We start from the raw sequence: 20,606 nt of genomic DNA, 5'->3' as shown, positions 1-20,606 counted from the left end.
TTTGTTGAAACCTCAGATTTGTGCTCGAAAAAAAATTGAGTAATAGTCCTTAAGCTTATATGTACTTACATGATTCTCAGGCAGAATTCTGAAAGAGAAAAAAAAATTATTAGGCATCTGTATCATCCAGTGTTAAAACTGATGGGTAGCTATATTAATCTACTAGATTGATATAAGCGAACGCTATCCAGAATTTCGATAGAACTCTACCAGTTTTTCGTATTAGGTAGATATACAGGATTATCCACGTTGTTGTTATTTTCAATGTGTTGTAATTCTTCCAAAGGGTTTTCCCTGTTTTTCTCTCAGATTCTCTCTAAGGGATTTCTTTAGAAGTTCGTTCCGTAATTCCTTAAAGAAATTTGTGTGGATTTTTTTTTTATACTTTCTCTCAGGATATTTCTTAAACGTTCTCGCGGAATTTCTCTTGAATTTCCACCTGAGAATGAGAATTCCCTCGCAGTTTCTCCAGATTCTTCTCTTGGAAGATTCATTCTGGTATTGCTCCCGGTATGTCTCCCAGAGTTTTTCAGGAGTTATCCTGGACTTTTTCCGAAAACTTTCTCCCAAAATTGCTTGTAAGATATTTCGGTGAAATATCGGATGAAACCTGGCGTGAAACTTTGTTAAGACCTATTGGATAAATCTCGAGAGAAATAATTGAAAACCCATCCCGGAAAATCACTAAGAAAAAATCCTTAAGAGACTTCAGAAAATTTTTGGAAGAATGTCCGGAAGGAATCCAGCGAACATCGGCTTGGACATGCTAGTCCACAAATTATGTTATTACCGAAAGAAAGGAATCCAAGCTCAACAGACGAAACCATAACAGACGGTAAATGATCTACGTGATCCTGTATGTCGACGACCTACTTATTATCAGAAAATGTTTAAAGACAATCGAAGAATTAAAGAAAAAGCTATTCTATAGGGCACTTACTGGTTTTGTTTAGTGTGCCCAACAGACCCATTTGATTTTGCTGTGAAACGTTTCGTAACGCGATTTTTATTACAAAGCGTTACCAGCAAAATCAAAGGGTCTGTTGAGCACACTAAACAAAGCCAGCAAGTGTCCTATTATGTAGCTAGTGGGCGATCCCTGCCCAGCAGTGATGAGCCCCCCCCTTCCACAGAGAAACAGACGTCACCAACGATCACCTTTTTAACGGTTGATTCAAATATTCAGTAGTTGACCACTTGCAGCGCCGACATCTTTTTTGCTCTTATTTGACGTTTGCTCACTACCGCCACCTAGTGGTGGCCCGGCCAAACACAGTAGTTTAGCATTGGGCGATACCGTTTTCGCGACGATGTTTATTTATTGAAATTTGTTCTAAGTGTTACGTCTGTTTCTCTGTGCCCCTTCAATTGCCTCAGGATTGGCATACACGCTTGACAATAACGGCTAAGTAAAACACTTTGCTGAACCAAAAACACACTTTATTACTATTTTTGCACTTTGCATTTGCATTTTTACTTTATCTGCACCTTTATTCTAATTCTTCCCATTTTTTACTGGCTAACTCCTACCACACTGTCTTCTTCTCTAAGCAGTCGGTGGGTTCCCTTCTCTCCTTCCGCTACTTCACCTTCTCTTATGTTTATCCTCCGGTGTCCTTCTCTGCTTCTCGTCTTCAGGTGAGTTGGGCGGCCGTTCGGTGTCCGAGTCACGGTTTTTGGCGTGTCGTGTGAACTCCAGAACACGTCTCCAAAATGGTGGCTCCTCTATTGTCTAATTATAAGGCGGCTAACTTGAAAACGGCAGTCTATCCGGTCGACGGAGTGGCATACTTAACGGTTGGGCCACATTCCCGACCACGGTTGGTTCCAATGGGGTTAAGGTGTACTTCTGGCAATCCTCCAGCTAAACTAGGTAATTTAAGTAGAGTACTATTCACAGGTAAGCCTGAGATTATAACTATAGCACAGGTAAGCACAAGGCGTCTTGGATTTCCCAATCACTTCTTCCACTATCTTCACGACTTATAACAAAGCCACTTTCTAAATCTTTGCTTAAGCACGATTTCACTTTTTAATTTAGCTATGCTAACTCACGACTTGACTTCTCAAAATTTTTAACATAATAGGTCGTCTAGCGATGGCGGTTCATGCTCCAAGTCTTTAACCGTTCTATAATCCGCCCATCATCTTTCATGGCCCCCTTTACGCCATCCACAATGGCCGCCCAACATGTCCTTCTGCAACGCCTGGTGGTGAGTAGCGAAACTATTTGCTGCGTTACCTCACAGTGGGTGTTGTGGAGTATTTTGTCGCATTCGCCCGAAAAGACCAGCCGAAGATCGTTTGACCGAAAATTAAATGATGAACTTAAGTGATCTGCCCCTGTTCTCCACATCAGTAGTATAACTCGAAAGAACAGCCTATTATTGCGCATTTAGTTCACCACTGGACTGCGCACTCAGTATTCATAAGTGCGAGAACGTTAATAAAAGTGCGCGATTGCATCAAGTCCAGTTGATGTCTTCGGCGCACTATTTCTTTGACTTATTCTGAATACACACCGAGTTGATTTGTTGCAATCGCGCACTTTTATTAATGTTTTTGCACTCATGAAAACTCGTGCGATAGTCCTGAACTATGATAAAACCTTGGAAGTTTCAGCGCCAACTTATCCCTGATGGTCGAACTAGAATTAATAGCCTATGATCAAAAGAAGGAAATATTTCTGTTGATCATATTGGCAGCTGAAATGTAAAAAAGTCTTCGAAATTCATTTGATAATAATTCGGCCAAACGGCATTCGGTCAAATGCCCGGACAACAACTTTAAGTCATATACATGAGCACCGCTGGAAACTGGTTTCAGATTTAATCATAATTCAGCCAAACTACATTCGGCTGGACGGCATTTAGTCAAATGGCGAAAATAATATCAGAAAAGCGTTTCCAAAATGATTGTTACAAAGATTTTTAGCCCTACTTGGTAGGTGCCTACCTCGGATATAACAAGAGAGAATGGAACTTTCTCTAGAAAACAGTATATTTCAACACAGATCTTAAAAAAAAATTGCATGGAAGATTGTAACCCCACTAGAACACCCAATAGAAAGATATTTACTTTTTATCTCAACCAAAGTTATTTGCTCTTTTATCTGATGGGCATCATACAAACATACCTTAAGTTTATTCGTGCGTATTATGAAAAAAAAACTAACTACTCCACCAGGATCGTTTTTTGACGTAATTTCACTGGCGAGAGTGAAAATCTTCTTCTGATAAAGGTAGTTTAATAATTTAAGCTTACCTTCGCCCATCCGAAGAGTACCTTCTTTAATACAGAATGTTTTGTTTATACGTAGAATGTGTTACAGCGTAGCTGGTTCGGAATCAACCGACAGCATTGCTTACCTATGTACACCAGGGTTTGTCCCGCAGGAATACGACACTGGTTTTCTGTGTTTGCTTTCGTTGTCAGTATCTAATGGGTTTAGAACGCCCTCCAAACCATATTGAATGTTCACTCGTTCACACCACTCGCTGAGTCTAAAAATAATCATTCGGATGCATCAGCAGCGAGCTCCTACATCCAATTCCCTGAAAGTGTCCGCCGAACTGGCTTTCCTTCCAACACACACAAAAACACGATCCAACGAACCGAAAAACAATCATTCGAATGCAGCAACAACGAACTCCTGCTTTCACTTCCCTGGAAAAATATGCGCGGAACTATTTTTTCCCACCAACACGCGGAAACACGACCCATCGAACTGGAAAACAATCACTTGGATGCATCAGCAGCGAACTCCTGCATCCACTTCCCTGAAAATGTCCGCGGAACGTTTTATTTAAATCTTACATTACACAAAAACGCATTTACATATTAATTTGTAATTCTAATACGTCTATTTCTTCACTCAAAAATGTGCGTCCTGCTCGAACGAGAAAACTTTCAGTTCTTCCGTAAAGTTTCAATTCAAACCCGCATGCTGCAACAGGCCTTTTCATGTGACAGTTCCGTGCATGCATTTGTTTACAAAGCTTGAACAACAGATGCTAACAAGAAAGTGTCATCTTCATAGAAGAACTGTCAAACGCCCGAAAAATCAGCTGATTTAAGACGTCAAATGAAAAGGCCCACTGCGGTTCGTTCGTTGCCACGGCAACCCACTCACATGGTCGCGACGGCTGATGGATCGGCGTCGGGCGTCTACGGTGCCCGAGTAAAAATGTTCGTGTTGTGTTCAGTGGTCGCAACAGTACAGATCAGAAGACACGATCAACTTTCCGGCGATATGCATTTACATAATAATCTCAAAATTCAATGCAACTGTACGTATATAGCAATCCGAATGGCGAAATCCCAGCCCAACAATCGGCCGAACAAACACGGGATCCCAAAAAAAAAAATGCGACATGTGACGAGCATAACAAAACGCCATCGTCTACAACTACACGCCTACTGCGATCGCCCATTACTAATTTGGTACTACCCGAATATTACAGTACTTACAGATTGGCCGTATTGTAAGGAAATGTAAAGCTGAAAACCCTAAACCTTTTCTCACTGTTTTTTTTCGGTATCTTCACTGAAGTGAGCAAAATAAAACTAGAATGAGCGAACCATGAATGAATTTGGCGCGCATTCTCGGACGGACCGATCGATTCGTAAACAAACGGTGCCAGTTGTATTCATTCATGAATGAAAAACACACTCGATTCAAGCGTCTTGAATCGTGAGAACGTGTGTCACGCACACGTAGTTTTTAAATGCAAATACACATTCAACACGCCTTTACTGAGTACCGAAAAGTGAGTGACGCCCATCCAGGTAAATAATTTACCCCGAACTCGTGTTTTACTGCGCTGCTGGTTGACTGGCTGTCCGAAGTGTTCCCCTTGAGGCGCGAGCAAAACAGTGCGAAGAGTCCCCGAGGGCGCGGAGCTTGGCGGCGTGCGATAACAAACAATCATCTGAATTGTATAATTTACACACGTCTTCAGCTTGTTGTAAGAGTATGTGCGATTGTAATTAATCCTCCTTCTAGTCTAGCTTGTTCAAATTTAGTCGATTGGCGACCGGCCGTTCGAGTGGTTCAGATTTTTACGGTACTTGCGAAAGGCTTAAGCTTGTTTAGGAAACTTGAGTGATGGATTCCGCGGGGCTTGACGATAGTAGGTTCATCATCAGCGGTGGACCAGTTCCGCAGAATGTAACCGAGGGGCACGGTTCCCTGGGGGCGTACGTCAGGAATCGCATGCGACTCAATGGCAATGACGTGGGTCTGGTAAGTCTATACGATTGTGCAAAGTGTGAAGTCTCAGTAAGTCAAATGTTTGCTGAAGGCGACCTTCGACTAACACAGCAAGCGGCGGGTTAATTACATGCAGTTGTACTATTTTTTTGTACCATTAATCCATGGCTACTAGATTGATGGAGTGTTCGGTACGGAGCTGCGTTACCTGGAACTGCTGGAACAAACCGTCCGGTTAGCTGAGTGCCTGCGAACCCTGGCCGATGTGCGAGTGGGGGACGTGGTTGGCATCGTCAGCGAGAATCGACTCGAGTTTCCAGCGGCCCTGTTTGCTTCGATCTTCCTGGGAGCGACCGTGGCGCCCATAAATCTGACCTACACCGAGCGTAAGTAGTTGCATACAAAATAATCCTTTAAGGCAGTGTTTCTCAAACGAGTTATTGAAACGAATGTTATCACTGTTTATGCTGTTAAATACTTGAGAAGTTAACTTAACAATAAGTCTACTTGTTTACTTAGTGTTCTATGAGCACTTTCACAGTTATTAACTGAGAGCTTCCTTTGCCAATGATCATTTTTCTGTTTGTATATCATGTGGTAGGCACAAAGATACTCTATTTCAAAGGAAGTCAACAAAATTTCCATTACGGAAAGTTCCTTGACCGACCGGGAATCGAGCCTCCACTTTTCACAATTTTCTATTATGTGCGTCCTGGAAATGTTTGAGAACCCCTGCCCCCAAAAGCACTTGAATTCGCTCGCTCATGCACCAATCTAATCTGGTTAACTACACGAATCAGCGTAACAACAAGCTAGATAACGAAATAAAAGTAAGCGCACTGGCTTTCCGTTATCGGCCAGCTTGCAACTTCAAGTGCCCATCGAACTGATAAACTGCTACAGACACAGAGAGCTTGTTTTTTCTTTCCAGGTGAGCTGGATCATGCCTTTAACCTGTCCAAGCCAAAGGTCATCTTCGTGTCGCCGTTTTCTGCCGACAGGGTAGTGGCCGTGGCCCGCCAGAATCGCCACATTGTCCAACGGGTGATCCTGTTCGGCGATGAGAACCCCTTCGGAAGCGATGTGCAGCTATTGGAGGAGTTCCAGAAGCCGGTTTCGTTCGTCAATCCGATGAACTTCTACATTCCGCCGGTCGACGTGGACAACCATGTGGCGCTGATTATGTGCTCCTCGGGGACTACCGGGCTGCCGAAGGGAGTGCAGCTGACGCACTACAATCTGATGGCCAGTATTGCGCTGTTGAAGTGAGTATCGGGTGGAGGGCTGTTGGCTTGTTATACAATCTAGGGAAGGAATGCTCTTGTTATGCGGGAATTGTGTCTAAAACCGAAATTCTCATCATTGCCATTCATATTTTTTTTACAGTTTCGCCAGAAAAAGGGATGAATCACAATCTGGGTAAATTTTTAAAGGCTTCTTTGACGTGTGAACTAACATTCGTTCTAATGCCTTTGTAGTTCATCATTATCTTACTGACTACTAACTAGGCTATCACATTAACAATATTTAGTATGTAATACGAGATATCGTGTAAACTTAACACTAAATGAGCAAAAACATAACTAACAGTTCGAAATTATCATGACACTGCTCTATTTATAGCTATCTTTTGCTGTATAAGAGTGGAATAAACCACTCTTAAGCAAGCTTTAGCTTAAGAAGCTATTATTCAGCTACTTCTGTTTCTTGTGTAGTAGTACTGTGGAAGACTTACTGATACTATTAGAAAAATATTTCGAAACTTCTGGAGGTATTTCATACGTAATTCCTCGAATATCCATGAAAGGAGACTTTGCAAACTTGCTTATAGAATCCTAAAGAATTCAATTCCAATGATTCAATTTGCGGTAGAATTCGTATTCAAATGTAGAGTATTCTACTGGGTTCTTACCTTAATCAATATTCTCGGATTTTCTGATCGGGGAACTTCTATCTGCAGACAATTGTTCACGCTCCTAGATAGTAGTTTCCGCTAGAAATCGATAATTCAAACGAATGTGTACATAGAAGAGGATCTCCAGTTACCCTAGTGGTTAAGGCTATAGATCGCCAATCCGGAGATGGCGGGTTTGATTCCCGTTCTGGTCGGCAAAATTTTCTCGACTCCCTGAGGATAGCGTATGCTTGGAGGAATCCCTGGAGGAATCCATAGAGGAGTCCCTGGAGGAATCCCTGGAGAAATCCCTGGAAGGATTCTTGGAGGAATCCCTTGCGAAATTCCTAAAGGTATCTCTAGAAGCAGTCCTGGAGGTTTCCCAGAGGAATTCCTGGAGGAATCCCTAGAGGAGTTCCTGGAGGAATCCCTAGAGGATTTTCTGGAGGAATCCCTGGAGGAATCGCTGAAGCAATTCCTGGAAGAACGCATCGAGGAATTCCTAGGAATCCCTGATGGAATTCCTGGAGGAATCCCTGAGGGAATTCTTGGAAGAATCCCTGAGGGAATTCCTGGAGGAATCCCTGAGGGAATTCCTGGAGGAATCCCTGAGGGAATTCCTGGAGGAATCAATACCATTACCTGAAGTAACGGACTATACAAAGTATGATTCAAAGATACAAAAAACATCTACAGCTATCACAGTAATATGATCTTACTATTTCATGTTATTTTACATTGAACACCTTCTGATTTTGACATTAAAATAATAGCATGAAACGAGCTCACCCAATTGTGTGCCTCCATTAATCTCTCCAACGCTGGTTATATGAGACTCCCTTCGAACAAAACACAAAATGATAAAAACATAACCAAGCGCGTGAAAACGGCTCTGCTACATAACTATCGAACACTATCTCTCCCTCCGGCACACGCGAATGACGTCTTGATAAAGAACAACAAAAACCGAATCGAATTCAACAGCTCCGGAAAATTAGGGGAACAAAGCCCAAAATGCCAAGATGGGGTAAAATGGCCCAACTCATAAAATCATTCATGAATGGGACTTGATCAGTACTATAGATGAATGGAGTCAAGATATGTCTGCATTAAACATTCTTCTAGAAGCTAGGCCGCCAAACCTACGGAAAATCTTTTGATTTCCCAATGAAAATTGGCAACTTCCGGTTTTTCGTGCTTGCAATTAAGGTTTTCTGGTGTTTTTATTACCAGCCAAGTGTTCCCAACGAGATTGAGGCACCCATGGAGACGCATGGTTGTTGATGTCTACGCTTTCCATGTTAGGGGTCATTCAAATATTACGATCATCGTTTTGCGGGTAGAGGGGTAACACTCCATTTATTGAGTATACGAAAAAAGCGGACAGAGGAAGGAAAAGGAGTCGGAAATGCCCGAAAACTGATGGACGTAATTTTTGAATGTTTTCATGAAGTGGCATCTTACCCCATGGCAGATGGTCGTTTTGCACCACTTCCGTTTTACGAATCAGTTTTTAAAATCGCTAAAAATCGATGAAAATGCAATAGTTTAGTGAATATTTATGCTGAAGTATCGAGCAAATATTGTCTAGTTGCTGTTACCACTTTGAAAGCCTAACAAATGAGGCTAATTATCATTGAAAACTATGAAAGTTTGAAAAATGGCATTTTACCCCACTTGACCCTAATGAAAAACGCGCGACGACGAACCGGGACATGTTCAATCTGCTTCGCACTGGCTGACAACGGCGACGCGCGATGAAAAAAAGACGACAACTCTGTTCCAGAAGGTTCGCTGGCAATCAAAAACCGCCAGAGTGCTCCCCTGCGGGGCGATTGTGTGTTTTCTGGTAGTTTGTTGGGGAGGAAGCACCAGTTTTGGCTTCCTTCAGGTTCCTAACCGCTTATGCCGTTTTTCTTTTTGAACCTGGGTTGGAACTGGATTGGCGGAAAATGTGTAAACAAACAACGTCAAACAAAGTTTAGTACAAGCGAAACCGAAGTCGGGTTGGGGTTGAAACTGTGATCTGATCCAGTTCCAACCCAGGTTGGAACTGGATAATAAAGAAAAACGGCATTAGTACCACAGCCACGAGGCAATTACGACAAACAACTGTTTTCAAGACCGCACTGGAACTCTTTCTGCCGTCACCAAAGTTACTTACGCATCGAACTTTAGCTAATGTACTTATTTGAATTCAAATTTAACACAAACGCGTTTACAAATTAATTTATTATTCTAACACTTGACCATGTGCGTCCTACTCGCAAGAGAAAATTTTCACTTCTAACCAAATTCAAATTTGAACCCGCTTGCTGCGATAACGGCTCGCGTGATACTTTCGTTACCACGCGGTTAGAGTGGCTTTAACTTAGAGTGGCGTCAATGTCAAAATTGGAACAGCGGTCATCTGTCAAATCCATACAAATTCCTGTTCCAAACGAGCAGGAGACCTGTCAAAATGGGAACATGACGCCACTCTCCCTTCCAGTCACTCTACACGCGGTAAACCGTTCACGTGGTCGTGACGTTTAGCTCGACGCGACGTCGGGCGTCGGCAGTGCCCGAGCAAAAAATGTTGGTGTTGCTTTTAGTGTTCGCAACAGTGAGCAAAAGGTAATGGCCAGTTCTGCATTAACATGTCTAAAGGGTCTAACTCGTTTTGTAAACAAACATTGTTTCTGTCGCTGTAGGGCTCATCTCGATCCACCCACGCATTTGGGGGCCGTTATCAGAAAGATCTAACTTTGCTCTTTCTGATAACGGCCCCCAGATGCGTGGGTGGATCGAGATGAGCCCTACAGCGACAGAAACAATGTTTGTTTACAAAACGAGTTAGACCCTTTAGACATGTTAATGCAGAGTTTACATATCTGCATTAACATGTCTAAAGGGTCTAACTCGTTTTGTAAACAAACATTGTTTCTGTCGCTGTAGGGCTCATCTCGATCCACCCACGCATCTGGGGGCCGTTATCAGAAAGAGCAAAGTTAGATCTTTCTGATAACGGCCCCCAAATGCGTGGGTGGATCGAGATGAGCCCTACAGCGACAGAAACAATGTTTGTTTACAAAACGAGTTAGACCCTTTAGACATGTTAATGCAGATATGTGCTAGATCTGCTCGACAATTCACTTTCCCACAGTACTAGCACGATATTAGCTTTGGCATTAGCACAATGTAAACACGTTATTAGAAGACAATAATGTTCCCAATTTGCTACTGTCCGGCAAAATTAGCACATATGTAAACTTGCCATAAACAATCCAACCACAGACAAACATACGTAACACTCTTCAAAATGGCTTGGCACATGCATTTAACAATCAATTCAAATTTCATTTGATTTGCGTGATTCTTCCAGCAGAGGCGCTAGTGTTCGATCGCTTCGACGCCAGTGTACACGCTGCTGAATGATGCAAACTGAAAATTACAGGCGATTTGTGTAGTGGTGTGCGTGTTAGACAAACGTCAAATCGAAATCCATCATGGCCGACAGCGTCTCGCGCGGTTTACCAACAGGTGGCAGTGTGCTCATGAAAAAGACAGCGGGCAAAAGTTATTAATGAAGTTCCTCTAAGAGTTACGTCTGTTTGTCTGCCATTCAACTTTCAGGTATTCAGTTGTTCTATTTTCGCCAAAAATTTACCGTACTCGGTATACGAAATAAAGTGTGATACACATCACAGCAGAACGGGATTGCTGAAAGGAAGAATCGCGGTCTCTGAAGAAAATGGCAAGATGTATGATTCTCGACGCTCTGGACTACCACTGAAACACTGGGCGGAAGCTGTGTGTACCGGTAACTATCTCTTACGAAATTGCCTCCCGTCAAGATCAGTTGAGTGAACGCTCTATGAGATGAGCAAGGATTTCTTTAGGAAATATTCTATGGATTCCTTCCGAAGTTACTCCAGGAGTTAAGTTTTATAATCAAATAAAGATTTCTTTCAGAAACTCCTTCAGCGGTTTCTTCAGAAGATCTTTCAGATATTCTTTTAAAAATTTCTCCAGGGCTATCCCCCCATGATTTTCTCCAGAAATTCTGACCAAGAATTCATTTTGGAAGATTTTCATGGACTCCTTCTGAAACTCCTTCATAAAACCTTCTTTGGATTTCTTCCGAAATTGCTCCTGGATACCTTTAGAAAATTCTTCAGGAAATCCTTTCCGAACGTCTTTCACGAAATGCTTCAGAAACTCCTATATATTTTTCCCCAGAATGCATTTCAGAATTTCCTCTTTAGGATTCTCCAGAAATTTCCCCATGAATTCCTCTAGGAAGGTTTCCATGAGTTTCCTCAGAAATTCCTCCATTGTCAGTAATCCGTACAAGAATTCTTTCAGGAAATCATCCACGGATTCTTTCAGATATGCTTTCAGCGATTGCTTCTGAAAATCAAAAGATCAGGATTCCTCCAAAAATGTATTCAAAGATTTCTTTAGAAAAATTTCCACGTGCTTTTCAGAAATTCATCCAAAGATTCGTTCGGAAAGTCTTTATGAGATTCCTCCATAAATTTGTCCTGTAGGTGATTCCTCTTAGACATATTCTATGTATTCCTTCCAAATGTACTCCAGGACTTCAGTCTTACAATCATACTAAGGATCCTTTCCCAAACTCCTTTGGCGGTTGATTTCTTCAGAAGATCTTCCATAGATTCTTCAAGAAATGTGTTCAGGAATTCCTTCAGATACCCCGCGAAGAATTTCATCAAGAATTCTTCTAGGTAGATTTCCATGAATTCTTTCTGAAACTCCGATAGGGATTCCTTCAGAAATTTTTCTAGGGATTCATTAAGAACTTTCTACATGGATTTCTTCAGAAATCATTTCAAAGATTGGTTTCATCAATTCTTCCATGATTTTTTTCAGAAAACCTTCCGGAGATTCCTTCAGAAATTGGTCCCTGCATTTCTCCAAGTAGCCCACCAGTGATTTGTTCAGGAATTGCTCTGAGTATTTTTTTACAAACTCCCATAAGAATGTGTTCAGGATTTTTTTTTCATGGAATTATCCAGTAAATCTAGAAATAATTATTACTTTCAGTGATTCATGCAGGAATTCCTCCAGAGATGATTTCTACAGAAGTCAATAGATTTCTTCAGGATTTCCTCTAGATCTTCCTCCATGTATTCCCCCAAAAAGTTCTCCAGCATTTCCTTTAAGGTTAACTCTATTGATTTCTCCACGGATTCTTTTAATGAATTCTTCCAGACATATTTCCTTGGAATTTCTACAGGAATTCTTTTAGAAAAAATATTTTTTTCCCAGAGATCTTTACAAAAGCTTATCAGCGTCTCTCCATGTATTCCTACCGGAATTCCTTCAGAATCACGTTCACAGATTGCTCCAGGAATACTTTCAGAAATTCCCCAAAGAATTTTATTCGTAATTTCTTTAGAAAATCCACTAAAAAATTGAATATTCTTTTCCCACCAAGGGATTCAAGAGGACTTTCTCCAGAAAGTGTTTCGGAAATTCCTCTTAGAATTCATTCAAAATTTCCCTGCGATTTCTTCAGATTCTGAAGGTTCATTCAAGAATACTTCCTGAGATTTCTACAGTAATTTTTCAAAAATTCCTTCAAGAATTCTTTCAGAAATTTCTGGTCGGATTGCTTCTGAAATTCCTTCCAAAATATCTCCAGAGACTTCTTCAAAATTTTAGAGATTTCTTCTGGAATATCAGCAGGGGATTTCTTCAAAGTACTTCCATGGAATTTTTCAGTAATTCCGCTTAAAATTTGCTCTTCAGGTGTTCCGTCAAGAATTTCTGTGTTAAATTCCTTTAGAGATTCCTGCAGAAATTACTTCTAGGATTATATTTAGGAATATCTAATGCGGTTCCGTCAGAAGTATTTCAGATTCCTACAGGATTTGTTACAGATATTCCTTCGGGGATATTTTTCAGAAGTTCTTCCAGAAATTGCACGAAACATACTGGACGAAGGAATTCCTAGGGAAATTCCTGGAGAATTGTCTGAAGGCATCGCATTAAACGCTCCTGATAATACCATTAAAAATTCCCAGAAGATATTCTTGAAAATTTTCTGGAGGTAAAATCCTAAAGCAATTTCTCAAGTTATCTCTGGATGTATGTCTGAGAAAACACCTAAAAAAGCTCCTCAAGATACCTTCTTAGAAAAAAAAAATCATGAGACACTTCTGCAGGAATTCTGAAAGTAATTTCAAGGAAACATTACTTGAGAATTTTTTGGAGGGATTCTAGAAGGAATCCGTAGAGACGTTTCTGAAGAAATCTCTTGAAAATGTTTGCCGAAATCACAGCAGAAGTTGCAGAAAAGGGTACTGAGGGAGTTCCTTAAGAAATCCCTCGATAAATTTCTGAGGGTTGCCTGGAGGATTTTCTGACTAAATCCTTGAAAGAATCCCTAGAGATACCTCTAGAGCAATACTTAGAAGAATTTCTTATAATATTTCTGAATGGAGTACTTTACAAAAAAAAATAACCCTTTAAAGCCGGAATTTTTCCAAGCGTTATTATGGAGTTTTTTTTTACGTTTTTCTGTAGTTTTGGTGGTCAATAGCATAACAACGGTAGAATATTTTGAAGAATATTTTTTCTGGATATCCTAGGTCATCCAAACTATTCTTGAGTTTAGATTCTTAAGTCTATGGGTGTAACAGTAGTGTCTTTCATTATACAAAGCTACGATTTGTAATCTATCATGTCCAGAAAGTTGTCTGAAAGTTCAACAGACAGTATCAGATCAATCGGGATATCCTAGGACATCCAAACTGTTCTTCAGTTTAGATCCTAAAGTCTACGAGTGTAACGGTAATTTCTTTCAAAATACAAAGCTATGATTTGTAATATATCATGTCCAGTAAGTCTTCTGAAAGGTTTAACGCAGTGATCACCAAAGTGCGGCCCGCGGGCCGCACGTGAAGCCGAGTTCTCTATGTTGCCGTAGAATTTCTTAAAATGTTTCCTAAGGAGGTTGTTCTACTCCCAAAATAACCTAGAATAACGTGTTAAATGTTTCACAAATGGATCTAGGAAGTGCAATACAAACATTTGAAAAAATAGGCTTGAGGATCGCTGGTTTAACGACAACATCAGATCAGTCGGGATATCTCAGGTCATCCAAACTGTTCTTGAGTTTACATCCTAAAGTCTGCGGGTGTAACGGTAACTTCTTTCATTATACAAAGGGGCCATCCATTAAGTACGTCACGGTCCTAGGGGAGGAGGGGGGTTTGTGAAAGTGTGACAAGCAATGTATTTAGTATAGGAAAACCCGTACGAAGGGGGGAGGGGTGGTCGAAAATTTCCAATTTTAGCGTGACGTACTTAATGGATGCTCCCAAAGCTACGATTTGTAATCTATCATGTCCAGTAAGTTGTCTGAAAGTTCAATAGACAGGATCAGATCAGTCGGGATATCCTAGGACATCCAAACTGTCCTTGAGTTTAGATCCTAAAGTCTACGGGTTTAACGGTAACTTCTTTTATTATACAAAGCAACGATTAGTAGTCTATCATGTCCAGTAAGTCTTCTTAAGAATTAATATTTAGACAATATCATATCAGTCAGAATATCCTAGGTCATCCAAACTGTTCTTGTGTTAAGACCCTAATGTCTGCGGGTGTAACGGTAATTTATTTTATTATACAAAGCTATGATTTGTAATCTATCATGTCCAGTAACAAGTCTTCTGAAAGGTTTATAGACAATATCAGATCAGTCGGGATATCCTAAGCCATCCAAACTGTTCTTGAGTTTAGATCCTAAAGTCTGCGGGTGTAACGGTAACTTCTTTTATTATACAAAGCTACGATTTGTAATCTATCATGTCCAGTAAATCTTCTAAAAGGTTAATAGAGAATATCAGATCGGTTGGGATATCTTATGTCATCCAAACTGTTCTTGAGTTTACATCCTAAAGTCTGCAGGTGTAACGGTATCTTTTTTTATTATACAAAGCTACGATATGTAATTTATCATGTCCAGTAAATCTTCTGAAAGTTACAGTGGTTGTTTTTATCAACTAAGCTTCATAACAGTAAGGAAGCCCATAATATCCCGAAAATATATAACAACGCTTTTTGTTCCTCTAACGGTTTGAAACGTACAGTGGATTATGTAACACTACTTAACATAGTGGCAAAGCAAAAGCTTTTATCACAAGTGTAGACCTGAAGCTATGACCTCCGGAGTAAATAGTGTTGTTGATCTGGAATATCTCAAAAGTTTCTTGAAATGGCTCATGATATGCCAGGGGGATAACAGATTACAGTTTAAAGTTCATTGTGAGAATAGTAAAAGTAGTACTATCAAGAGCATAACTTCAGGATAGTTTGAACGACTCTCAATGTCCAAAAGGTTCATAATAATATAAAGTAGACTTCAGATTGGTCCAGTCACCGCGATTGATTTTGAAACGTTACTCAGTATTTCAGATATAGCTGATATTATGAGTGTAGACCTGAAGTTCTGATCTCAAAGATAGTTTGGCTGACCAAGAACATTCTCAAAGCGTCTCTAAATGACATCTAAGATTTGAAGAGCTTCACGGAGCTCAGCTGATTATGCTATGCTATTATTTATGGTGAAAAAACATCAAGTTTTTCTTGTAGATTTGAAGGACTTCATTACATAACAGTTTGGACGAACCTATGTTCAAAAGCTTTATAATAAAAAAAGTAGTCTTCGGATCGGCCCAGTAACCACGGATAAATATGCAACGTTACTCAGTATATCAGATATAGCTACTGTTACGAGTGTAGACCTGAAGTTCTGAACTCCAAGATAGTTTGGCTCACCTGGAATATCCCTGTAGTGTCTCTAAATGACATTTGAGATGTCAAGAGCTTCGCAGATCTTAGCAGATTTTGCATTGCTATTTTTTATGATGAAAACACATAAAGTTATTCTTGTAGATTTGAAGGACTTCATAGTGTTCTTTAGTTCAGTCCAATCGTTGTCTATCTCGCGTTCTGGACCACTTAGAAGCATACTGTCCCCGGGAAAGTTACTCAGAAGACTGAGAGCTTTGACATAGAAAACACTTTAGATCGAGAATCACTCACCACGTGGCGCTAGTGCTCTTATGAGCTTCTAGTTCAGTCTAAACGTCGTATATTTCGCGTTCTGGACCACTTAGAAGGAGACTGTTTTCGGCAATGTTGCTCTGTGTTTTCTAAAATCTGCAGAAATCTTGCTGAACTCTTGCCGAAATGGAGTTCCTGCAAGAATGCCCCTAAAATGTGGAGACAAGTGTACCTGGCATGCAATATGCGATTATGCACATAGATCTTTAGAAATAAATTAACTCTTCAAACGTATGTTTACTAAATTAGTATGTACGTACTAACCTTCCTGTAAATGTTGTTTAACACCGGTCTATCATGGAACCTCCAAGTCCTGAACGCTTACTAATCCCAGATAGAACTCGTCGCCACAATAACTAATCCTTCATCGATGTTTTTCTTCCTCCAGAGAATCCTCGGAACTCCTCGAACCGCCCCCGGGTGGAATCGTCCTACTCGGCGTTCTCCCATGGTTCCACGCCTACGGCTGCATGACCCTGATCAACGTGGTCTGCAACAAGCAACTGCTCGTATCGTTGCCCAAGTTCGAAGAGGGTCTCTTCCTGAGCTGCATCGAGAACTACCGCTGCACGATGGTGTTCGTGGTGCCACCGCTGGTCGTATTCCTGGCCAAGCACCCGCTCGTCGAAAGCTACGACCTGAGCAGCGTGGATACGCTGCTGTGTGGAGCGGCACCGCTCAGCAAGGAGACAGAGGATTTGGTTAAGGAGCGGTTGAAGGTGCGGTACGTCCGGCAGGGGTACGGCATGAGCGAGACTACGCTGGCCACGCTGGTTCAGAGCGGCGAGGGACACAAGTCCGGCAGTGTTGGGATTGTGCAGGTTGGCACGCTGGCCAAGGTGATCGATCCGAACACGGGAAGGGCCTTGGGACCGAACCAGCACGGGGAGTTGTGCTTCAAGGGATCACAGATTATGAAGGGGTATATTGGGAACGAGAAGGCTACGAAGGAGACGATCGATAAGGATGGATGGTTGCATACCGGGGACATTGGGTACTACGATGAGGATCACGAGTTCTTCATAGTGGATCGATTGAAGGAGCTGATCAAGTACAAGGCGTACCAAGTGCCACCGGCAGAACTGGAGGCGATTTTGCTGACGAATGCCAAGATTAAGGACGCAGCTGTTATTGGTCTGCCGGATGAGAACGCTGGTGAGCTTCCTTTGGCGTTTGTTGTGAAGCAAGAGGGAGTGGAGATCAGCGAGGATGAGATTAAGAAGTATGTTGCTGATAGGACGTCGCCGGCCAAGAGGCTGCATGGCGGCGTGAGATTCATCGCGGAAATCCCGAAGAATCTGAGTGGGAAGATTCTGAGGAGGGAACTGCGCGCTTTGCTGCAAAAACCGAAGTCCAAGCTGTAGGATTTGGGCTTTCTGAGTGTGAAATAATGGTTACCATCATGTGCAGTAGCTTTCAGTGGAGCTCTGAGTGGTTTTAATTTAAATAAACGGCTACAGTGCAACTATAGGGAATGGATCTATTGTGTTTTATTCATAGCCTCTTTCACAGCGTCCGGTAACTTACCTAGTATGTCCTGGTGTGAAATTCCACTAGCAGTTCCGAGTACCCCACAAGCATTCGGAAAACTGACGTCTTTGCCATAGGCGTAATGTCGACCGAGGATGTCGGTCAGCATTCCTCCTTGTGCTTCTAGTACGGCTTCTGGGGCACAGGTGTCCCATTTCTTGCAGCCTGCGCTTGCAAATACGTAAGCGTGGGCATTTCCTTCAAGCAGCTGCAGGACCTTGTAGCCAGCTCCTCCGACTCGAAGGACTTCGTCCGGGGAAAGGGCATCCAGTGCTGACTGAACTAACGCATTGGAATGGGATCTGGTGGTCGTCACGATGAACCGATCCGAGGGAGGTTTAACGGGATTGAATCCTCCTGCCCCGATTCCTTTGACCCCCCAAATGGTTCGTCCCAACGATCCGTTGTCAGTTTTAAAGTACGGTTGATGTATGACTCCTCCCACGGCGCGGTCATTTACAGAGATTCCAATCAGCACTGTCACCCGCTCCAGGAATCCCTGCGTGTACTCACTGGTTCCGTCCAGTGGATCTACCCAAATGACCAAGTCCGATTCCTTCACCTGTTTCAGTCCATCCGGGCAAACGTTTCGCTCGAGAAACTCGCTGTTCATTTCCGAGACCAACCAGTCTTCTGGTACCTGAAATCCGGTTTCCAAAGTGAGTATGCGACCCCATTACCAAACAATGCTTATCAAATGTTGACAGATAAATTACCTTCAAATCGCTGTTCCCCTCTTCCCCGATGATGGTAACGTTGGGAAACAGTCGCGCCAGCGAGGCCATTATGCAGCGCTGGGCCGATCGATCCGCCTCGGTTTGCAGGTCATCCTTACCCTTCTCGACGATTCCGAGGTCCCCCTTGGCCATCACGTCCCGGATGATCCGGCCGGCGCGGCCCGCAATCTGGATCGAGCTGGCCACTATCCGCATCATCAGCGGGGCGGCGGCCGCTGCAGCTGTCGCACTAGCCATTTTTTGTCCTTTCGGTTCGGACGAGGTGACTATGAACTGTTATCTTGCGTTGGAAAGTGCGATGCGCCCCGAGACTCGTCCACTGGCACGGAGATAACACCAGCGACTGACACCAACTTACTGACTGGCTGACGGTGCAAAGAGAGACAGTAGCAACGTTGCTTCTTGCTTCCGCGAAATCAAAGTTCAGTCCAGCTGATGGCAAAATTATTTTCGCCAATTCCAATTGGATTCGTGTCCGAAGCCAGTGTTGGCTTGCGGTAAAGTGAGTACAACTTTGTTTTGAAGTGATTCATTCACAGCACAAGTTGAAAGCTGTCATACGACAATGAACGGTACTCTGGCTACGGTGGTCGCTGCAGCTAGACGAGCTACGCAATGTACCGTTTTCTCATTCGCACACAGAGGAGTCATTCCACGGGTAATCGGTAAAATTTCTGGCCAGTCGTTCGTACATTACTGATTCTGTCAAATTTATCCAAGTTGGAGAAGATAAAATTTGAACGCCAATTAATGAAAAGGGGTGATTGCTCTAGGACTACAGAAGCTTCCAAAAAGGACCTTGAGCCATGATACTATTAAATAGTTTTATTCAATTATTGATTTAGAACATGCTGATCGTCCAGGCAGAAGACGGTGAAGATAAGAAACGATCGAACTTGAGGATATCGGCATGGGAATGTGAGCAACGGAAGCACATGGACAGAAAGTGTTGCGAACCCGAGAAGCAGCGCGAACATTTTTTTCTCGGGTAGGTACCACAGGCGCCCGACGTCAAGCTCGACGTCGAACCAGCCGTCGCGGCGATGTGAGAGTGTTTGCTTTGACGAAACATAACCGAATCGAATCGCAGCAAGCGGAAAAGTGCAGTAGGCATTGCCGCGTGCAGACGTGTTTTGCTCCGCTCGTCGCATTTCGTTCGCGTTCGAAAGTTTTTTTCTTCGCGAGTCCGCTGACGGTTTGGCCGGTGCTACGCCTTCCGGATAGTTCTTCCGCGTGTGAAAGACTGTTTGTGATTTTTAATAACGTGGCTGCTTATCCATAATTCTGTGAGGTATGAAGTCAATGAGAGTCTCATTGGGATGAAGTAACGTGTGTTCTAATTGTAGTGATTGAAATGTTCTTGTATCATTTTCACTGAACACATTTTCTATTCATTTGTTTTTTTTTACATTCATACAATAATCAAGAATTAATGAGAAAATTATTATTATTTTTAATTATATTACATACTGTGCTTGAAATATTGCTTCTAAAAGCGTCTGTCTCAGAATTCTCATATTATAATTACAATCGTTGATAAACTTCTACTTTCAAAATGCTCTTTGAAATTAGACTTATATCCCCGAATGACGATTCTAATCTAAATAGGGGTGTCATGTTTATAACATTAAATAATATTTGGATCAGCTTTGCTCACATGACGTATCAGGTTTCAAAATGTTCATTTGCCTAGAGTTTTTCTGACTGAATGCATGTTGCAAGTAAGCAAAAAAGATTAAAACCATATGATTGTTACAGCCTAGTTCTGTTTCACTCGTCACTTCTGTTGTGTATGGTACTAACGCTCCATATAACCTAACTGTGTTTCACTTTTTATCCATGCTCTTAAAATTCTTCTTTGAATTATGTTTTCCAGACTCAGAACATCAAAGCAAGCACAATAAATCGAAACCTTCTTTTGTGTATGGTACTAACGCTTCATATGGTCTATTTCTGTTTCACTCGTAACCTACAGTCTTAAAATACTTCTTTGAATTAAGTTTTCCAGACTCAGAAGATCAAAGCAAGCACAAGGGATGAAACCTTCTGTTGTGAATAATTCTAACGCTTCATATGGCCCAACTGTGTTTCACTCGTTTCTATGTTATCAAAATACTTCTTTGAATTGAGTTTTCCAGGCTCAGAACATCAAAGC

At 41.9% G+C, this 20,606-nt stretch overlaps 2 protein-coding genes across 3 annotated transcripts; one reads left to right on the top strand and one right to left on the bottom strand.

Moving 5' to 3' along the window:
• Positions 1-4,818: 4,818 nt before the first annotated feature.
• On the top strand, positions 4,819-17,663 carry LOC109424835 (uncharacterized). 2 transcript variants are annotated; one of them, XM_019700030.3, is made up of 5 exons: positions 4,819-5,245; positions 5,388-5,598; positions 6,144-6,477; positions 6,599-6,631; positions 16,573-17,663. In XM_019700030.3, exons 1-5 carry the CDS (start codon positions 5,108-5,110, stop codon positions 17,546-17,548), a joined length of 1,692 nt encoding a protein of 563 aa, XP_019555575.3. In that variant the 5' UTR covers positions 4,819-5,107; the 3' UTR covers positions 17,549-17,663. The 2 variants fall into 2 exon arrangements, with proteins under 2 accessions (XP_019555575.3, XP_019555576.3); XM_019700031.3 differs by lacking the exon at positions 6,599-6,631 and having other exon boundaries at positions 4,822-5,245.
• Positions 17,588-18,836, bottom strand: LOC109414612 (3'(2'),5'-bisphosphate nucleotidase 1). The gene is made up of 2 exons (XM_019688442.3): positions 18,431-18,836; positions 17,588-18,354 (listed from the first exon to the last, which is right to left on the bottom strand). The coding sequence occupies exons 1-2, from the start codon at positions 18,686-18,688 to the stop codon at positions 17,665-17,667; spliced, it is 948 nt and encodes a 315-aa protein (XP_019543987.3). The 5' UTR covers positions 18,689-18,836; the 3' UTR covers positions 17,588-17,664.
• Positions 18,837-20,606: the final 1,770 nt, after the last annotated feature.

This window comes from Aedes albopictus, chromosome 1 (genome assembly GCF_035046485.1).
Source record: "Aedes albopictus strain Foshan chromosome 1, AalbF5, whole genome shotgun sequence".
NCBI classification, from domain to species: domain Eukaryota; kingdom Metazoa; phylum Arthropoda; class Insecta; order Diptera; family Culicidae; genus Aedes; species Aedes albopictus.
The sequence above is the reverse complement of the archived record's forward strand: the minus strand, read 5'-3'. Positions and strand labels throughout refer to the sequence as shown.

Coding starts and splice junctions, on each gene's coding strand:
- LOC109424835 (XM_019700030.3), top strand. CDS start 5,108: ATGGATTCCGCGGGGCTTGACGATAGTAGGTTCATCATCAGCGGTGGA. Junction 5,246..5,387: donor ATGGCAATGACGTGGGTCTG/GTAAGTCTATAC, acceptor CATGGCTACTAG/ATTGATGGAGTGTTCGGTAC. Junction 6,632..16,572: donor AGGGATGAATCACAATCTGG/GTAAATTTTTAA, acceptor TTCTTCCTCCAG/AGAATCCTCGGAACTCCTCG.
- LOC109414612 (XM_019688442.3), bottom strand. CDS start 18,688: ATGGCTAGTGCGACAGCTGCAGCGGCCGCCGCCCCGCTGATGATGCGG. Junction 18,355..18,430: donor AGGGGAACAGCGATTTGAAG/GTAATTTATCTG, acceptor ACCGGATTTCAG/GTACCAGAAGACTGGTTGGT.